The sequence below is a fragment of the Vigna unguiculata genome, chromosome 10, assembly GCF_004118075.2.
Source record: "Vigna unguiculata cultivar IT97K-499-35 chromosome 10, ASM411807v1, whole genome shotgun sequence".
Taxonomy (NCBI): Eukaryota; Viridiplantae; Streptophyta; class Magnoliopsida; order Fabales; family Fabaceae; genus Vigna; species Vigna unguiculata.
Window position 1 is genome coordinate 36,373,868 of NC_040288.1, and position 18,823 is coordinate 36,392,690.

Below are 18,823 nucleotides of genomic sequence, written 5' to 3' on the forward strand. Positions count from 1 at the left end.
GTATACAACTGCTGATTCTTATTTGTCTAATATCATTATTTAAAATCTGTTTTCAACTTATTTCATTAAATATATCCTTTTCTAAATAACTTATTTTAAAATAATTTAGTTTTAAATTCAGTTTTTTTTTTTAAATAAGTCGTTTTTTTTACTTATTCATTTAAAAAATACCTATTTATGTTTGATGAGACTGGATAACTATCTAGCGTGATAAGTATTTTTATTGCTAATATTTTTAAAAGCATTGAATTATAATTTAAAGGTAAATATGCAAAGATAAATTAAAAAAATGTACAAAGTAAATGTTTTTCTTATAAAAACGAGAATAAAGGTAAGTAACAATACGAGAAAAAAATGATAATGGTAATGTGGTTAGTATGTATTAGTTATATTTTAACTATTATTGGTAACTAACTATGATTTAATTATTTTTATTCGATCCGAACACTGTGTAATTGATAATGATACTACGTGAAAAAGAATAGTCCTATGATGATTTGTGAAATCTCGAATTATTAAAACTTTTATAAATTAAAATTACTGAGAAATGAGAGTCATATTAAAATACTAAATAATAATGAGAGTCATTTCTAAATATTGTCATAACCTTATATTTTAAAGTACATTTAAGAATAATTTGGAAAAGGCTTAAAATGTAGTTATATTAAATTAAATTTAAGAATTATATAACTACATATATTTTGACAGTGCATTTTTATAGGTACTTCATTTGGAGAAGGTAAAGTGTTGGAGAAGTTCAAATAGTTCTATGCTTTAGTCGAGAAATATTACACATTAAAAAAAACAACACATTTAAAACTATTTAGCTTAATAATTGAGTAGAGAGATTGGTTATAAAAAAGTAAAGTGTATGTTCTTTTGAACTAAATTGGCTAATAATTTAAATTTTCAGGATGGAACATTCTACACTACAATACATTGTTATTCATCATTGTTCTATTGTTGCTTTTAAAGGTGAGGTTTAAGAGTCAGAAAACATTTTATTTTGAAAACAATATGAAGTAAAAATACTTGAGAGTTTTAATTTATTGTGTATATTTTTTATCAAAGGTAAACAAGACATGTGTATATAAGTTGAGAAAGAACCTATATACTTTGCAATAGGTTTCAAGATAATAATAAACTAAATTTGAAGAACTATGAGAAATAATTTCTTATCATTTTGTATATTGTAAACTTTTTTTAGTGATGATTTTAATATCTAGTTGATGACAAACTTATTGAGTCATTTATGACCACAATATGAGAGATGCTAAATACATTTTTGATATAATCATGTGAAAAAAATATATAAAAATTCTAACTGTAACAAGAATATTATAAATGAAAAATATGATTTATTTTTTAATTCTTTTTTATATTATGAATATGACTGTCTGATTTTTTTAATGTATTTTTTTACGTATATATTAATTTTTTTGTATATTTTATTGATCATAGTACGTTTATCAGAAATGGGTGTGGTATTTTTAATTTATTTAATTTTTGTTCCGAAGAATATTTAATGGCTGAGATTTAGCCGTGGAAATTGAGGATTTGCGGATTCTTTTGAGGAATGCGCGCCAATCAATATCTTTGTTTGGTGGTGGCATGACTTATCAGTCTACTATGACATGCAAAAGTGCCGAAAAACAGTTTTATAATTAACTAATACTAATCATAACGTAACATATTCAGCATGACAAACTTCGTGGGTATCTCAGTTACAACATGTGAGGGAATTGGCCTCTGCTTAAATTAAACTTATAAAAAAGCAATGATTTAATAAAATATTTTTTAAAGTTATTTATACAACATATTTTTTAACATGCATAATAAATTGCCTCTGCTTAAACTAAAAAAATAATGATTTAATAAAATAATTTTTTAAAGTTAGTTATATGCGTAACAGATTATGAAATAATAACAAAATTAGACCGTAACTTAATAGATAAAAGTAAATGGGGTAAATAAGATTCACCTTACTAGTTGTTAATCTTAATACTCTTAGCTTGAGGATGAGTCTTATTTCCTGCATAATATTGATACTATTATTAGTGATGTGCCAGTGGACTTTGATTTTTTGGATGATATATTTTATTTGGAGGATGTTACTAGTATTATAAATAATTTTATGGACTTAAGACAAATTGATTCTCACAATAGAATTTTTCAATAATTCTTAATTCTTCTACACATAAATAATTTTAATTTGCAAAAGAATTAAAAATTGCTTTTAATTGACCTAATGTGATGAAAAAGGGAGAAGATTATACTACTAAAAAATATTATGAGTCGGTTCAAACTACTAAAAAAATCAAGCAGGGATGACTTCTAAAGAAATCTAACGTTGAATCCTCCAAATAGAAAAATCTAAAAATCAATCATGAGTTTTAGAGGTATTTTTTGAAATTGAGGGGGTGGGTAAAGATAAAACTAATATGCTACGAAATTTGATTGTTGAGTAACAACTAAATTTTCTTTTCTTAGCTGAACCCATAACTTCCTTTAGTTCTTATCATTTTTTTTATATAATTTGAGCTTTAAAGAGTTAGTTGTCTTTGATTCTTCTACCAAGGTTGGTAGATTATGGTTTTTGGGTAAAAGTGACATCAAGTTTGATATTTCTTATATTAATAGTCAATTTATTTCATTTGTTGTTGTTGGTCTTTATGGTGCAATTTTTTGCTTGTCACTTTTTATGGTCTTCTCTTATTATTCCTTTTGATTTTTGGTCTTTTTTTGGTGATTTTAATGGTATTCTTAGTGTTGAGGATGTGAAGGGTGGTGTTGCCCTTAGTTCAATTTCTCGAGCCAAGTTTTCATATTGAATAAATTCTATTGAGCTTGTTCTTATAATGCTTTTACTTATAGTTTAACCAAAGAAGAAGAAAAAAACAAATCTTAAAAATTTCAATCATTATCTCAAGATAAAAACAGGATCTTGAATGGTTATAGGGTTTGTTAACAGAGAAAAGTGAAGAAAAGTGAAGAAAGGAGAAGAAAGAAGACGCACGAGAGAGAAAAGTTAAAATGAATGAATGCTTCAATATGCTGGTTTGAGATGAGAAAGAAAAAAAACAAATGAAACAAAACTTAAAATAAAAAAAGAAAAACAAAAAGAGTGAGAAGACTTATCTGAAATAAATTTGTGAGAGGAAGAATGCTGCAGAACGAAGTTTGCTTTCAAGGTAAGAAGAAAAATAAAAGTTTTGGGACTGTGGTTAGAATCGAAATCTACTTTGAAGGTGAGAAGAAAGGAAAAATAGAGTGTTTAAACTACTTCTTGTTGTGTATGGAGAATAACCACATGGAAGCACCAAACTATGCCACTCGTAAGAAAAATAGTGTTTAAACTTTCCACTTTTAGTTAATTTTGTAACTGTGTTTCATTCGAATGTATTACGTATAGATATAGATATAATAGATAGGAAGAAGGAACACAGGTTTGGGTTGGGTAATGAGTAATAGGCCGACGCTTTTACTTCCCGCATCCTCAAGTTTTCTAGGTGCAACCCTTTAAAGTTTTCAAAAAAACTATTTTACCCTTTGTAAAAATTACTCCTTGATTGAACATTTTTCGAAGCAAATTTTATTCAGGAAACGGTAAGAGAAAGATTATTTTAGTCTTTTAAATTAATGTGAGTTACAATCAGTAATTATGGAGGTGTTGCAAGCAATACATCAATTGAACACACAACGGGCTTAGTTCCGAAACGAACATAACCCGTGTTCCCATCTTCTACCTGGTTAGGTTTTCGCCCTTCTCTCTCACGCCTCGCGCTATCTATATTACAAAGCTTTTCGTCTTCTTCCACAACATTCATTCATTTCAACTTTCGATCTTCTTCTCCTTCTTCTTCTTCGTCGTGGTGGTGTGTTTGTCAAGTTGAATCGGCGTGGAAATGATAGGAATAGTAAAAGGTTTGAGCAGGAAGAAAGCGTGTTTGTTTGGTTTGGCGGTGACAGTGATTGGAGTTAGGGCAAAGTGAAGAGGCCCCTGTCCCATGCTGAGTAATTGCATGGCGACGTTCGCAACTTCTTCCATATCAATGATGATTTCAGGGGTTGATGAAAAGGCGTGGGTTGCATTCTAGTATGGAATCGCAACTTAGACTTCTCCCCACACATTCTTCCCTCCCTTCGACTCGATCACTGTTCCGCCACCACTGCACTTCCTGCGTTGATTACAACCTTCTCTCTGATCCACGCCAACAAACATTTCTGCTTTATTTCATCAATTTGTAAATCGTCATTATTCATTATTCATTATTCACTAACCTAAATTTCTCACTATTATTCCTGTTTTTTTGTCATTTCTGCAACTTTACTTTTCTTTTTACAGAAATCCAGATCCACATCCACATTTTGTGATATTGTCAGAACTTGACGCTGGTGATGATTCACGTATTTGATCTGTAACAGTAGGGAACGCGCAGGTAGGGAAATCGTAAGTTTCACTTGCTTTATACTTTCTCCTCGATTCGATTCTGAAGAGAAGATTCGTTTCTTCTTGTATGAATGTCTCCGCAATTGATATTATAATTTCTGTGTCTAATAAGTTATTTAATAAAAAATCAAACGGTGATAATTTCCTCATATGACAACAAGTGAAATTTTAGCTTACCTAATTGGGTTTATTTTATGTTGAACTGTGTATGAAAAACACAGATTTAATTAGCTTGTTAGTTTCGTTATTTATCCTGTTCTGTTTCACATTATAAACAAAAATTCAAACTCCACCATTAATCTTGCCTAACAATTTTCAAATTTACTGACTCTTTCGGTGGACACAAAATTAAAATAAGATTATTTTTTACTTAACTACTTTTTATGCTTGAATTTGTTGTTATTTAATTTTAACATTTTAATAAATGATTCAGTTTAATTTAACTTTTTTAGTCAAAAATATAAAATGCGTATGATCAATACATATATAGTGTAGGTAATGTTGTCTTCCTAAGAGGCCCATATATGATTGCGCTTCTCGAGATTCTAATTATTTTGGACAAAATATAAGTAAGATACTTCCAGGTTCTTCTCTGAGAGTGTAATAAAATAATTAAAAAAAATCAACTACAAAATTAAAAATATTATTTTTTATTGTGTTATAGGTGTAAAAAAGTTTTGGTTGTTAAAATTTTCCCAAGAGAAATGCAAAACGTTTCAAGAATCTAAATGGTGTTTACCTGTGATTAAACTAAAATCCCTTCACAAACAATATGGTGAAGTATGATCATTAAAAAAATGTACTTTTTGAACATGTGATCATGGTTTGATCTATAAGACTTGTATTCGTAACAGTGTATTAAGAGTTAAAAAAATGAAAAGCAATTTCGTCGATAAATTTATTCTTAACAAAACGTTTAAATTAATTTCATCAATAATGGCTTCACAAAGGGCGTGCTAGACTATTTTAATTAGGATTATTAAATCCATAAAATATCAATGCATGAGTGTGATCTATATACGTGAAGTTAACCAAAATAACATATGCATCATTAACTAAAACAACCACTTATGAAATCAAATATTAGGTTGACATTGTAACCTTTGCACAAAAATAAAAATGATAAATACACACGTTGAAACAATCCAAAAAGAAAGAAAGAAAAATTATTGTGGTTTATTGTTATTTTTCTTAAGAAATTTTATCCTTCGATAAATTTTTGTTACATATTCTCATCTACATATTAACTTTTTTTGGGACTAAAATTCTTAATTTTTTATTAGTATTAGTAATAAAAAAGTATATCTTTTAAAAAATACATATTTATTAAAAATCTGAGTATTTTGTGTAACATTTCATTTAATAGTTTATGTTACTAAACAAAATATTATATTATGATCAAGTAAAACAGATAGTAAGAATAGGCCAATATAGGATAATAATACAGTCATCCAAAATAACCATATAAGTACCCACTATATTTACAACCTATGCTAGAAAAGAGTTATCAAAAAATCCAAATGTTAAACAAGATCGAGCCTACTGTTGGACATCTCAAACCACCGACTCAACTCCTATTTATGAGGGGAGTATTTTCACCATGGTGATATTGCAAGAAAATAACCAAACACAGAACACACTGAGAAAAATAAAGGGTAACCTAATCTGATTAAAAGAAACATGCAACTCAGTTATAAATACCATACAATCTTTCTCATTTATTATGTAAGTGACATTGAACCTCTTGGTGGCATGCACCTGTGATGGTTCCCAAACTCTACAGAGTTTGGCCTCAAGAGGTTATCACCCAACTACTCACAAGGTAAGTTCCCTTCTCGTTTAAGACTTGATCAAGTTCAAAGACTAGGACCTTCTGTTACTCTTCATGACATAATCAATTATGCTCAATCTAACATGAATGATTATTGGAGTTTCGGGATACCTCCAATAATGAGTCCTTATGTCCTTACATACACTAAAACATACCCCTTGGAATTTCCTTTGAAATTATAGTTTAACCACCTCTTCTCATAATCCAAATTCATGCAATTTCACCACACATGTGACCAGCCACAACAATCCAAGCATATCATAAACTAATTTCACATTTTAACATTTAGATATAGCTTCATCCATTAAAACAGGGAAATAAACATTCAACTGCAGTGGTTCTTGCCCAAGCTAGAAGATATCGCCCATGTGAAAGGGCTCTTCTCGCTTAGGCGGATCATTCTCGCCTGAGCGAGGCTCGAAACAGAGAACAACCCAGACTTTAAGCGAATTCTCGCTCAAGCTAAGCTGTCTCGCTTAGACGAGATTGTCTCTCGCTCAAGCGAGACTTGCTTGCCTAAGAGAAAACTTGTGCAGTGACAAGGATGAGTTTCTGGTGTTTTCGCCTAAGGAATTTATCACCAAGACACAGGGAGTGGAAGAACCTATGATTAATCCCATAACAGAGACAACATTTCGAATTCAAAGCTAAACAAAACCAAACGTAGGAGGATTGACTTACTTTGAGGAAGGAAGTTGGGAGTGGAATCAACAAGGAGCTCTGCAGGAGTATCCTTTCCAAAATCTGATTGCAAAAGAAAGAAGGAGGATCAAAACTATGGAGGTAACAGAGAGATCACTGCTTTAGAGGAGAGTTTGGGAGAAGTGTTTTGTTGAGTGTGAAGTGGGCTGGTATACTTAGGCCAGAAAATTAGAAAAAAGATGGGGCTTCACATTTTGTATTATTTTAACAATAAATTTACATTATTTTCTTGGAAATATCATAAACTCACTATTATTATTGTCTCAGTAAATAACATAGATATACATGTTAATTAGGTTGGACTAGGTATGGATGATATTTATATAAAAATTAAATTTAGTATCAATTTAGAGAAAGACAAATTTGGTATTGAATCGAACAAAATTAACGAAAATCGTAACTAAATTTAATAAAATTAACAAAAATAAGAACTTAATTGAATATAAAACATGTGATAGTTATATTGGTACTAGGATAACTTGACACGTAACAATAACATTGAATTAACATGTGACACTATTACATAGCACAATGTTAACTTAACACATGATTAATTTTTTTAAATTATAAAAAATTAAAAATAATCATGAACTGAGATATGATATATGCTGTACACCAAACACTATTATTAAAAAAAATTAAATTTATGAGAATAAAAAAATAAAGTCTTATCGAACATTTTAAAAATAATTTAAATTAAACAAAATGAATTAAAATAGAACCCAAATTATATTTAAGCCTTTATTATGCACTAAGCTTGGTGGAAAAAGACAGGGGTGAATGGGAGGTGTAATGTATTGTTATTGAAATATATTGATGTGAAATAAAATTTTAAAATTTAAATAAAAATCCAAATTATAAAAATAATCCTTTTTAAGAATATCAAACATCAAACAAAATATTAATAACGATAATTTTATAAGAGAGACATTTTACAAAAGCGATATATTAGATTATAACTCTCATTCTTACCTTATAAAATATTAAATAAGAAAGTAACATCTAATCCAATCACAAAAGTGTGACACTTAATTATATTTATTTAATTTCTCAATATTCATTTAAAATTAACTACTAAAAACATTTATATTAATTAAGGATGTTATTTACCGTAGTTAAATAAAAGGTATTTTAATCGAAGCCAATGAGATTCTCTACGGTATTGTGATTCTGCAACTTAGTATTGCAGCAAACGAAACATTTTGCAACCCTTAAACCCTACAATGAACATCCTCTTCCCAAAAATTATGCACCCTTAAACCCTCATGTCTATTCTCACGCGTGTTACCCGCCAAAATCCCTCCACCGCCACCCTCCTCACGCGCCACCTCTCCTCCGCAGCCTCCAAACTCCACTCTTCATACACTTTCAAACCACCGTCGTCTCTCACTCCCGAGCCGCAATGCCCCAATTCCCCTCCCACCAAGCCCAACCAAAAGAAATCCAAGCCCAAGTACCGGCCTCCCTCCTCCCTCGACCCGGCCGGCCGCAAGCCGGTTCGTTCCAATGACCTGCCATTCGATTTCCGGTTCAGCTACACGGAGAGCAGCCCAAAGGTGCGGCCCATCGGGCTCAGGGAGCCCAAGTATTCTCCCTTTGGGCCGGGCCGGCTCGACCGGAAATGGACCGGGGTGTGTGCGCCAGCCGTGGACCCCACTGTGGAGAGCTTAGAGGGTCCGGAGGACCCCAAGTTGGAGGAACAGAGGAAAATGAAGAGAGAGATGATTCAAGGGAAACCCCTTAACAGTGATGAGAGAAAGGCATTGATATCGCAATTTGAGAGAAGCAAAACTAATAGGCATGTCAATCTCGGTATGAAAGTTGCAAGACGCTTGATGTTTTTCTTAATTAGGATCGGGCATGTGAAAAATATTACGTGAATTGTTAAAAATAAGGGACTAACTTCGAAATTTATGAATACTAGTAAATGTTAAATTGTTTTTAAGAATATTGAAGTATATGTCATTTAGTTAAATGATGAGTTAATGTTGGGATGCTGGTTAAGGGGCAAAGGCCCGTGAACTACCGATGATGAGAGTAGATTGCATTGTTTTTGGTCCTATGAAAAGGGTTAGAGGGAGACCAAGAAGAACATTGTAGGACATTGTTTAAATGGATCTTGTAGTATATAAATGTTCCTGAGAATTTGTTTGTAATAGATCCCAATAGTGCCGTGTGATCCATATATGTGTCCTCACCTAATTTGAGAGGGCTTTTGTTGGTTTTGAAAACAATCAAACGGGAACGCTTCAAAAATGTTGAAGTTTGTCATTTTTGTTTTTGTTTTTGAATTTTGTGCCAGTAGGGATGGTATTTCATACGAATTTTTTGAATTGTTTCTTGGTTTATAAATTATAGTTTTATTAGACAGATAGCATGATTTTCTATGGAGTTTTGCTTGATGAGAGACAACGTGATGTTCTGTGGTTCATTCGCTGTTTATTTTCATGCTTTTGTTGGGTTGGTCGTGTTTTGCAAATGAACAAGTCTATTGGTTCTGATAGCAATTGTTGTGGAAATGTATTGGATGGGTAAGACGAGGAGGTGTGTATGAAATGTTGTTTTCCTTTGTGCTTATTTTTAGGAAAATCTTGGCACATTGAATTTATCCCTCTTTCCAAATGTGTTCTTCAATCTCTATCTTATTGATTGTTTTGGTTTCAGGAAGGGATGGTTTAACTCACAACATGCTGAATGTTATTCATAATCATTGGAAATTTGCTGAAGCGGTCAGAATCAAATGCATGGGTGTTCCAACAATGGACATGAAAAATATTTGTACCCAGCTTGAGGTTCACGTCTCTTCATACTTTTTTACTTCTTTTGTCTAACTACCTTACATAATAAGTAAAGTCTTACATTACAATTCATTTTGAACTTTTTTATGCGCAAGTAATTTTTTTGCTCTTTTTGCAGGACAAAACATTTGGGAAGGTCATCTTCAGACATGGGGGTACACTTATATTATACAGAGGCAGGAATTATATTCCTAAAAAGAGATCTATTGTTCCTCTCATGTTGTGGAAGCCCCATGAACCTGTATATCCCAGATTGATCAAGACAACAATTGATGGCTTAAGTATTCAGGAAACCAAAGAAATGCGGAAGAGGGGACTAGCTGTTCCTGCTTTAACTAAGCTTGGTGTGTGTTGTTTTTCTTATTTCAGTTGCCAGTGTGGTTTTTAGCAAACCTTATTTATTGATTCTGAAGTGAATTGCAGCCAAAAATGGTTATTATGCTTTTTTGGTACCCATGGTCAGAGATGCTTTCCTCTCATGCGAATTGGTTCGGATAGACTGTGAGGGGCTTGAAAGGAAAGATTACAAGAAAATAGGCTGCAAACTCAGGGTAAAGACTATTAATTAATTTTAGCTGCTGAGTATGTTGTTGTGATAGGCAGCTTTGCAATGCTATATTTGCCATGTAATTTTCTTGTTTGGTATCATTATAACAAAAAAATGTTTCAGTTTGGATGATTACGTAGTACCTCAATATAAGTTTCAAAATTGAGTCTGTTTGGGCATTATAAAGTGGAATCACTTTGCTAGTAAGATTTCAAGGATTCATTTGTGGAGATATTCTGGGTCTTAAAAGAATTGATTTTGAAGTGTTGATCGTAGAGATGCTTTTTAGAATCCTTTTGGGCCAATTAGTTTATTTTTCTAGGGGAGCATAACAATCTTACTACCCTCAATCAATCTTACGAGATATAAATATTTTAAATTTACTTTGAAAAGCCACCTAAACCTCTTGAATTGTTTTCATAATCAATTATTGAGGACCAAATGCGATTATAGATTCTCCAGAGTGTAAAAGAAAATTATGTGAAATTTAAAGAATATTAAAGAAAACTGCTAGTGCCTAGTAGTACCAGTACGTAGTCTGTGTGATTGGATTAGTCGATAAATCTACAGGATTGACATGATTATTTTTTGTGTGACTTGAAATGTGTTATTTGGTGTTTTTTCTTGGTTATACGTATTCTGCTGTTTTTTTTTTAATTTTTTGTCATCGACAGTTCACAAATATAACATATTATTCTTTATAATATAATTACTGTGTGGATTAGTAGAGGTAGCGTGACTAATATCACTGTTATCATTTTGTTCTATCGAGGTAGAGCTGAATGGAAGAATTTAGTAAATCTTTTCTAGTTGAACTAGTTATTGTCCCTAAAAATATCAGTAATTTTGGGTCTAGTCCCCATAAATGTTTTATTTGGTTTTAGTCCATAAAAATTCAAAATTCCTACAATATCTTATTTGTCTACTCCATTCTCAAGTGACAAGATAGATCTCTCTCAATCTCCCCTCTTATTTTTAGGCAATATGCCTTTTTTCTTCTACCATCTCAGCCCACCTATCTAAATCCCTCACTAATAGAACTAACTAACTACTAGTGATATCTATCGGTTTTTAAGTCAAACCGTGGAATAAGGTGTAGTATTTCTTTATAATCATGTAACTTGAAGGGAAATAACAATGATACTGGTAATGGCACTCTATTCTACCTTCCAAACATATAGAGAAGACACGATTTATAATCTTCAAGATTTGTTCCCTGTGTTTTATGATTTAAGTTGCTCATTTTCGATTATCTTGTGTATTAATGCAGGACATGGTCCCCTGTATTCTGGTGACTTTTGAGAATGAACAAGTTGTGGTTTGGAGGGGGAAGGATTATAAGCCTTCAAAGGATGGATACTTTCTTAAAGATAGAGAATCATTTGATGACGACAATGATGACTTAAATGTGGCAGAGGAGCAACAGGCTATTTAACACTATAATCAGGTGTGTGAATCAGAAATTCCCTCGAGATTGGAATGTTATGTTCTGTGCAAATGCGGTGACTATGGGAATTTGGGGTAGTTTACTGCCAAATTTTATACTTCTATTTGGATATAATAAGATATCTAAACTGTTTATTTTGCCGTGGAAATGATGGGAATAGTAAAAGGTTTGAGCAGGAAGAATGGTAGTTGGTTTGGTTGGGTGGTGACAGTGATTGTAGTTAGGGCAAAGTGAAGAAGGCCCCTGTCCCTTGCTGAGTAATTGCATGGCGACGCTCGCAACTTCTTCCATATCGATGATGATTTCAGGGGTTGTATGAAAGGGCGTGGGTTGCATTCTAGTATGGAATCACAACTTAGACTTCTCCCCACACTTTGTTTCCTCCCTTTGACTCAATCACTGTTCCGCCACCTATGCTGTTCCTGTGATGATTACAACCTTCTCTCTGATCCATGCTTCCAAAACACTTCTCCTTTATTTCATCAGTTTATGTAAATTGTATTGCAATTGTCGTTATTCAATATTCATGAACGTATAATTGCTATGATTTGTCGTTGTCTTTTGGGTTATTTCAGCAACATATAGTGTTTTTCCCATAAATTATTTGTACTGATATGGACTGTGTTATTGTCAGAACTTGACGATGGTGTGGTAAGGTGCATACTCGATCTGAATCAGCAGGGCACACACAGAGATGGGTAATGATATATTTTCATTGAGCCTCTAATATTTTGGGTTAAAATTTCATTATCATTTATAGGAGAAGAAAATTGGAGAATAAAATTAATTAAGTTTCTCCTAAGTTGTTGTAGCTTGTCATATAGTACAGGTTTTCCATAGTATTTTTTTTTTTTCTGTATAAATGCAGTCGATGAGAAAATTTGAAATAGTTTACTGCTAAGGTTGATACTTTTATTTGGATATAACAAGATATCTAAACTGTGATTTGTCCATGACTAGTATTGGCCTTAGATGTTGTAAGGAAAAATGTGAATATATGAGATGAATCTTTAATCATATGCTGGCTATATTTACAGTGCAGAACTGCAGATATTGTGGGTTGGAATTTTTCATATTCCCTATGATAGGCAATGGTGAACACATCTGTTCTATTTGGAGTCAGAGTGGAAGTGCTAATGAAGAGTTTTTTACCATTGTTTTGTCGCAAATTTACAACAGTCAAGTAGTATTCAATTCATGTTTTGCTCACATAGCCAAGCTTGGAAATGGACTTTGGTATTTCATGGTGTCGGAATCTTGGACTGGAAATCGAGTTGTCACCATTACCAAATTGAAAATTTAAATGTACAGATTAGTATTTTTTCTTACAGTTCCATGTTTGATTAGTTTTCTCTTCCAAATTTCTTAGTAAAAGAATTTTGGATGTTGGAAAAATTGACAAAAGCCTACTCAGGAATCCAACCATAATTTTGTATCACTGTTTTTTATTATAACCAGTGAACATTCATAAAACTAATGACATTACATTTTTTTTTCCTACTAACGCAATCGTTTTTTTATTAACAATAAACCTTGGGTAACTAATGCTTTAAAAGTTTAAAAAATAATACCAGTATAAGAAATGGAATATGATTGCAGTAACCCAATAGCAAGCAAATAATATTAGTAGTAATTAGAATATACGATATGAAATAGAATAATTATGGAACTAAGTCATTTTTTTATTGGCCTACATTTTTCTTATCAACCATATTGATTGAAAAAGCAATTTATTCAATTCATTTATTGAAAGTAATTCAAAATTAATTAATATAGATGATAAAGTTATGTACATTCTACAATCGTATTTAGTAACGTAACAATTTAAAGGTTGAAGTTAATGTCAATTAGCTTGCAAAATCAAGAAGTACATGATTGGTTTGGAGAAGAAAGGAAAGATAAAAGACAGAAAAAATATAGTTTTTGTTGTTGTTATTTTTGATAAGAAAAATAAAATTAAATATTTACATGTGTGAAAAATGTAAAAAAAAAAATACAGCAAAGAAATAATAAAGGTTTCTTAAGAAAAAGAATTATAATAATCAAAGTAATATTACTTTTCTCACTCCCTTCGGCTGGTTTCTAATATGAATTTCATGGATATTTTGTTTCCCATGTTTTTTAATGAAACCAATCAAAGAAAATAAATAAATTTGGAAATTTTTATTTCTCCTCTTTCCCGTTCCCTATATTTAATCTAAATTACAGAATAACAAGCGTAAAATAAGTCTTCAGTAATTTAACTTTAATTAATTAGCAAATCAGTAGCTAATTAGCATCGAATTATTTACGACAATATTTTCTTTTTCATTATAGAAATGTTAAGTAATAAAATATAATTTTCTGATGTGAAAGATGAACTATATATGTCGTGGCACCGACAAAAATCCATAACTTTTCGTACACGTTTAAAATAATAATCACCTTTTAATCCTCGAAATACATGTTTTTGAAAAGACCCTCCTTTTCTTTATGTCGTAAATAAAATAATAAAAAAAGAGATACAAGTTTCTTTTTTTCTTCAAATTCATCATTCTTTTATTAATTGAAACTGGCCTAAAAGTCATTGTATTTAATAATATGGACATTAATAATGGATTTTAATAAATATATAATTAGCGTGAAGTTATGATGTAAACTAGTAAATTTTTGTAATGAAAGTACAAAAACTCATCACAAAGTTGGAGTATACGAGAAGAAAAAATAAAATCTGTTTCGTATGATTTATTCATATGTGAAAAGTTTTCCAACAAGGATAGTGCGAAGAAAGATACATTATTAAAAATTAAAATATGAAAAGAGATTAAAGGAGATATGAAGTTTACTTTATTAAAACGAATATTTGTTTTAAACTAGAAGATGTGTGACATTTAACAATAATTTATGAAAGGAGTAATCGCAATTTTTTTCAAATTTTAAATAATTTTTTTCTTATATTCATTTCTTAGTATATGCAATGTTGCATTGATTTGATTTTATGACCGTCAGCATCGTATTTTCCTCTAAAAATGCATACATTACTCAAAAAATATTTGAGTAATATGGGATCATGCACACAATATTAAAACGAATAAATTATTTAAACTTTTATATGTTTATTATTATATTAATAATATTGTAAGGTGAGATTTGCGCCTATTTTTATATTATAAATTTGAATGGTACGATAAATCCAACAAATAACATATATTTTTATAACGGGTAGCACAATAGGTTTAATAATAACAAATCTCGTTAAGATAAACTCTAACTCATGTCTCTAATAACATATTTAAAAGAAAACATTACAAAATCGATTTGTAAGGTGATATTTACACCGACTTTTATACTGTAAATTTCTCTTATATCTAATCGATACGAGATATAATCGGAATTAGACTTATTTTCATTGTCTGTGTCCCCGTTACATCCCATAAAAAAAACTCATTAATTTTAACATATATTCTGTATAATCTAATGTCATTTTTTTGCTTTGGATTGTTAAAGATAAAATAAAAATAAAAACAAGCCTAAAGAGATGACACATAACCAACATGAGAGAAATATTTGCGAAAAAAAAAAATCTTCTGGAGATCATCGACATATTGAATCAACAAAGTTCTAAAAAAAAAGTCCTGGTAATGCTATGTTAAAGTACAAAAAAGAGAAAAAAGTAAAGTGAGACATGAACTAACATGTTTACATAATAAGGGGAAAGACACATTTCTTCAGAAATCAGCTGTGATTAGCATAAACAAACCAATGTCTTCCATTGAAATTCATCTCATATTCTCATAGAAAGAGAAACTGAGAGACATGAGATGATTGGAGTGCTAGACCTTGTTGGTGGTTCTCTTCATTCTGCAGCTATCTCATGCTTATCTTTTGCATTTCCATGGCCTTTGCTTTCTGCTCTTTCCTATTTTAGACGATTCTCTTAGTGCCCGACATCAGTGGAGACTAACAATCCAATTCGTTTTCAGAATAAGTTTCAATTTCAACTAATCCTATGCTCTCATCAACTACTTATTTATTTATGTAAGGAGTGGTAAGGTGGTTTAGTAATTAGATATAAGGATGTCAAAAAAATTTGTACTCATAGATATCAGAAGATAAAACTCAATACGGATAGAAAATGAATATTGTAAATGGATATCTGCGAATAACGGGTATGTGTATTGTTTATACTCGCATATTGAGTATTATAATATCCGTATCCGTGGATACCCATATCCACTATACTGTAATTTAAATTAAAAACATTAAAAAAACATGATTAAAATATTAACATATTGATTTTGAATGAGTTATTTTTTATTAATACAATCTTTCTTTCTTTATAAACTATCATTTAAACACTACTTAAATGATTTTTTTGACTTTGTTTGACATGTATGAATGTTGTGCACTATATCTTATTTGAATTTATGGTTAAAATATATTAATTAAATATTTTTTATAAATATCCGCAATTATCTGTGGATATCCGTAGATATTAAAAAAATATGCAAGTACCTGCGTAACACATACTCACACAGATATGGAGAGGGGTACAGAACGTGTATTTATCCAGCAGATAGAGTATGAGGGAGCTACTACTCTACCATATCCGTCTCGTTGACATCCCTAGTTAGATGAAAGGAAAGGGAGGAAAAGGTTGTGGGTTCAATCCACTACTAACAAATTGGAGAAATTAGTTTGGTTTGGTGATTTTAGAAGGAAGAGTGGGAGAGGTTGTGGATTCAATTTCTCCCACTAACAAAAACTAATAACTAACATTTGCTGATAAAAAATAAAAAACTTATTTCTTTGGGTTAAACTGGAAAATTATTTTATAAATTTAATATAAGATAATGAATTTGAATGCATCAAATAATAAGAAAAAACAATACTGTTTCACAATAAAATTATTTTTAAACTCTCTCAACTTTTATCACCCATGCATATAAAGAGATGGATTTTAAGTCTAACTTGTAAAACAAGCTTGTAAGATGAGATTTGCACTCATTTATATATATATATATATATATATATATATATATATATATATATATATATATATATATATTGTAAACATATCTAATCTTTAGTCAATGTGAAATTTGTAACACATCGTTCTTATACTAAGGTGATATATATCTTGAACGTGACACTATAAGTCCAATAAATAATAAATTTCATAAGAGTCGACTTTTAAATAATTTTGATATCATATTAATAAGTGGATTTTTAACTTAACCCAATCCAACAATACCAACTTATAAGAGGATATTTATATCAACTTATATATTTTAAATTCACTTTATCTCTGGTCCATATAAAATCTCCAACAATGCACATCATATTTAACAAAATATCTAGATATTTGTATAAAGAAATAACATCAAAAGAATTTTGCATTTTGAAAAATCACATTTCTTGCTAGATGACTCTTTTACTAATACTTGGGATTACAATTGGACAGATACTAACAACACACTATATTTAACAATTGTAGTATTTCCTACTACCACACATTAAAACTCTATTTATTTTATTTCACAACTCTAACAGTTAATTTCATATTTATTAATAAATTTCAATATACAATTATATGGTAAAGAACTTTTAATATTCTTTTTTAATTATTAAGTACATTCGTTTTTCTTACAAAGTTAATTATATTTTCAAAATTTATTAGATAATAAATATTTTTGTTATAGATCCCAGATCTACTAATGATATGAAAATGAATCATAATATAAACAGTGGAGTACAAGTCACTTTACTGGTTAGTTTTATGAGATTAAGTTAAACATATGCTTACTTATTAAGATAATATTAAAGTCTATTTTATTCTAGTTCATTTGAGTTGTTATGTCTTTCATATCAAGATTTTGTTGTATTATCCACAAATTGTTTGAGATGTTCATACCACAATATAAAAATATGTATCGAAGATTGAAGTAGTGTCAAGATGTATGTCGAAGATTATAGTGTAAAGATGTCTTAAAGATCTAACTAATAATATAACTAAATCATAATATATATAAATAAAATATAAAACCTAATCTTACAAGTTAGTTTAACGATGTTAAATTAAGTATACATATACTTTATTACAGGTGAATTATAATTAAAAAATATTTAAAATTGAGGCTCCAAATATACAACCATAACACTTATATACTAACTTTGGTTTACTTCAATCATATTTTTGTTAGTAAGATAGTAGGGTTAAATAGTGTCCATGTATTTGAAAATGTTGAGGTAATGGGGCTTCCACCTTGGAAGGAATGAGCTAAAAGTGTGTGACATAAGGAGTGGGTTTGGTTGTGATCATGAAAGCCTCACTTCCATTATTTTTGATTTTGGAGAGCATTTTAAACTATTCAAACTTAGATTCCTAAGAAAACATTGATTTCATTGGCTTCATTTGCCCAATCTCTACCTTGCATTCCCAAATCTTTGATACACTTTGCACCAATACCATACCATTAATTAGCCAACCCCACTTGGAACACACTTAAAAAATAATCATATTTTAAATATACAAAATTTAAATGTTGGTGTCATCAATATTTATTTATTTATTACAAAATTATTATTATTTTTATCTGGGTTGTATATATTCGTACTTAGTGAAATCCTTTTAAGTAAAAAAATTTAGGTTTAATGCAATAGTTTACTATCACTACTTAAGATTTTCTCTCACCTTTCACTATTTTCAATTTTATATATATATATATATATATATATATATATATATATATATATATATATATATAAAGCAAACATCGTTTTATAACTTTTAATTTTAATAGTAAAATACGTAAAATAATTATAATTAAAAAGTGAAATATGTACATAAAACTAAAATTTATAGAGTAAAACTTGGAAACTCTTTATCAAATGTACACAACTCATATATAACTTGAATGACAATTTCTTAAGTTCAGCAATAATACTTATTATTTAAATGTCATATAATTATTGAATAATATAACAAAAGGAAGAAATAATTTAGTGGACCTCTCCCCACTTAAGAGACCAACAAAAGTTGAAGTATTTAAGCTTTCAATAGAGATAA

The 18,823-nt window shown here is 30.0% G+C and overlaps 1 protein-coding gene across 2 annotated transcripts; it reads left to right on the forward strand.

Moving 5' to 3' along the window:
• The first annotated feature begins 8,135 nt into the window (after positions 1–8,135).
• Positions 8,136–13,103, forward strand: LOC114167281 (CRS2-associated factor 1, mitochondrial). 2 transcript variants are annotated; one of them, XM_028052323.1, is made up of 7 exons: positions 8,136–8,795; positions 9,648–9,775; positions 9,900–10,125; positions 10,205–10,332; positions 11,599–11,775; positions 12,410–12,473; positions 12,813–13,103. In XM_028052323.1, exons 1-5 carry the CDS (start codon positions 8,249–8,251, stop codon positions 11,761–11,763), a joined length of 1,194 nt encoding a protein of 397 aa, XP_027908124.1. In that variant the 5' UTR covers positions 8,136–8,248; the 3' UTR covers positions 11,764–11,775; positions 12,410–12,473; positions 12,813–13,103. The 2 variants fall into 2 exon arrangements, with proteins under 2 accessions (XP_027908124.1, XP_027908125.1); XM_028052324.1 differs by having other exon boundaries at positions 12,818–13,103.
• Positions 13,104–18,823: the final 5,720 nt, after the last annotated feature.

Excerpts from the sequence above, each read along its gene's own strand:
- LOC114167281 (XM_028052323.1), top strand. The coding sequence starts at position 8,249 with ATGTCTATTCTCACGCGTGTTACCCGCCAAAATCCCTCCACCGCCACC. Across the intron at positions 8,796-9,647 it reads TAATAGGCATGTCAATCTCG|GAAGGGATGGTTTAACTCAC; the intron begins GTATGAAAGTTG and ends TTTTGGTTTCAG. Across the intron at positions 10,333-11,598 it reads AAATAGGCTGCAAACTCAGG|GACATGGTCCCCTGTATTCT; the intron begins GTAAAGACTATT and ends GTATTAATGCAG.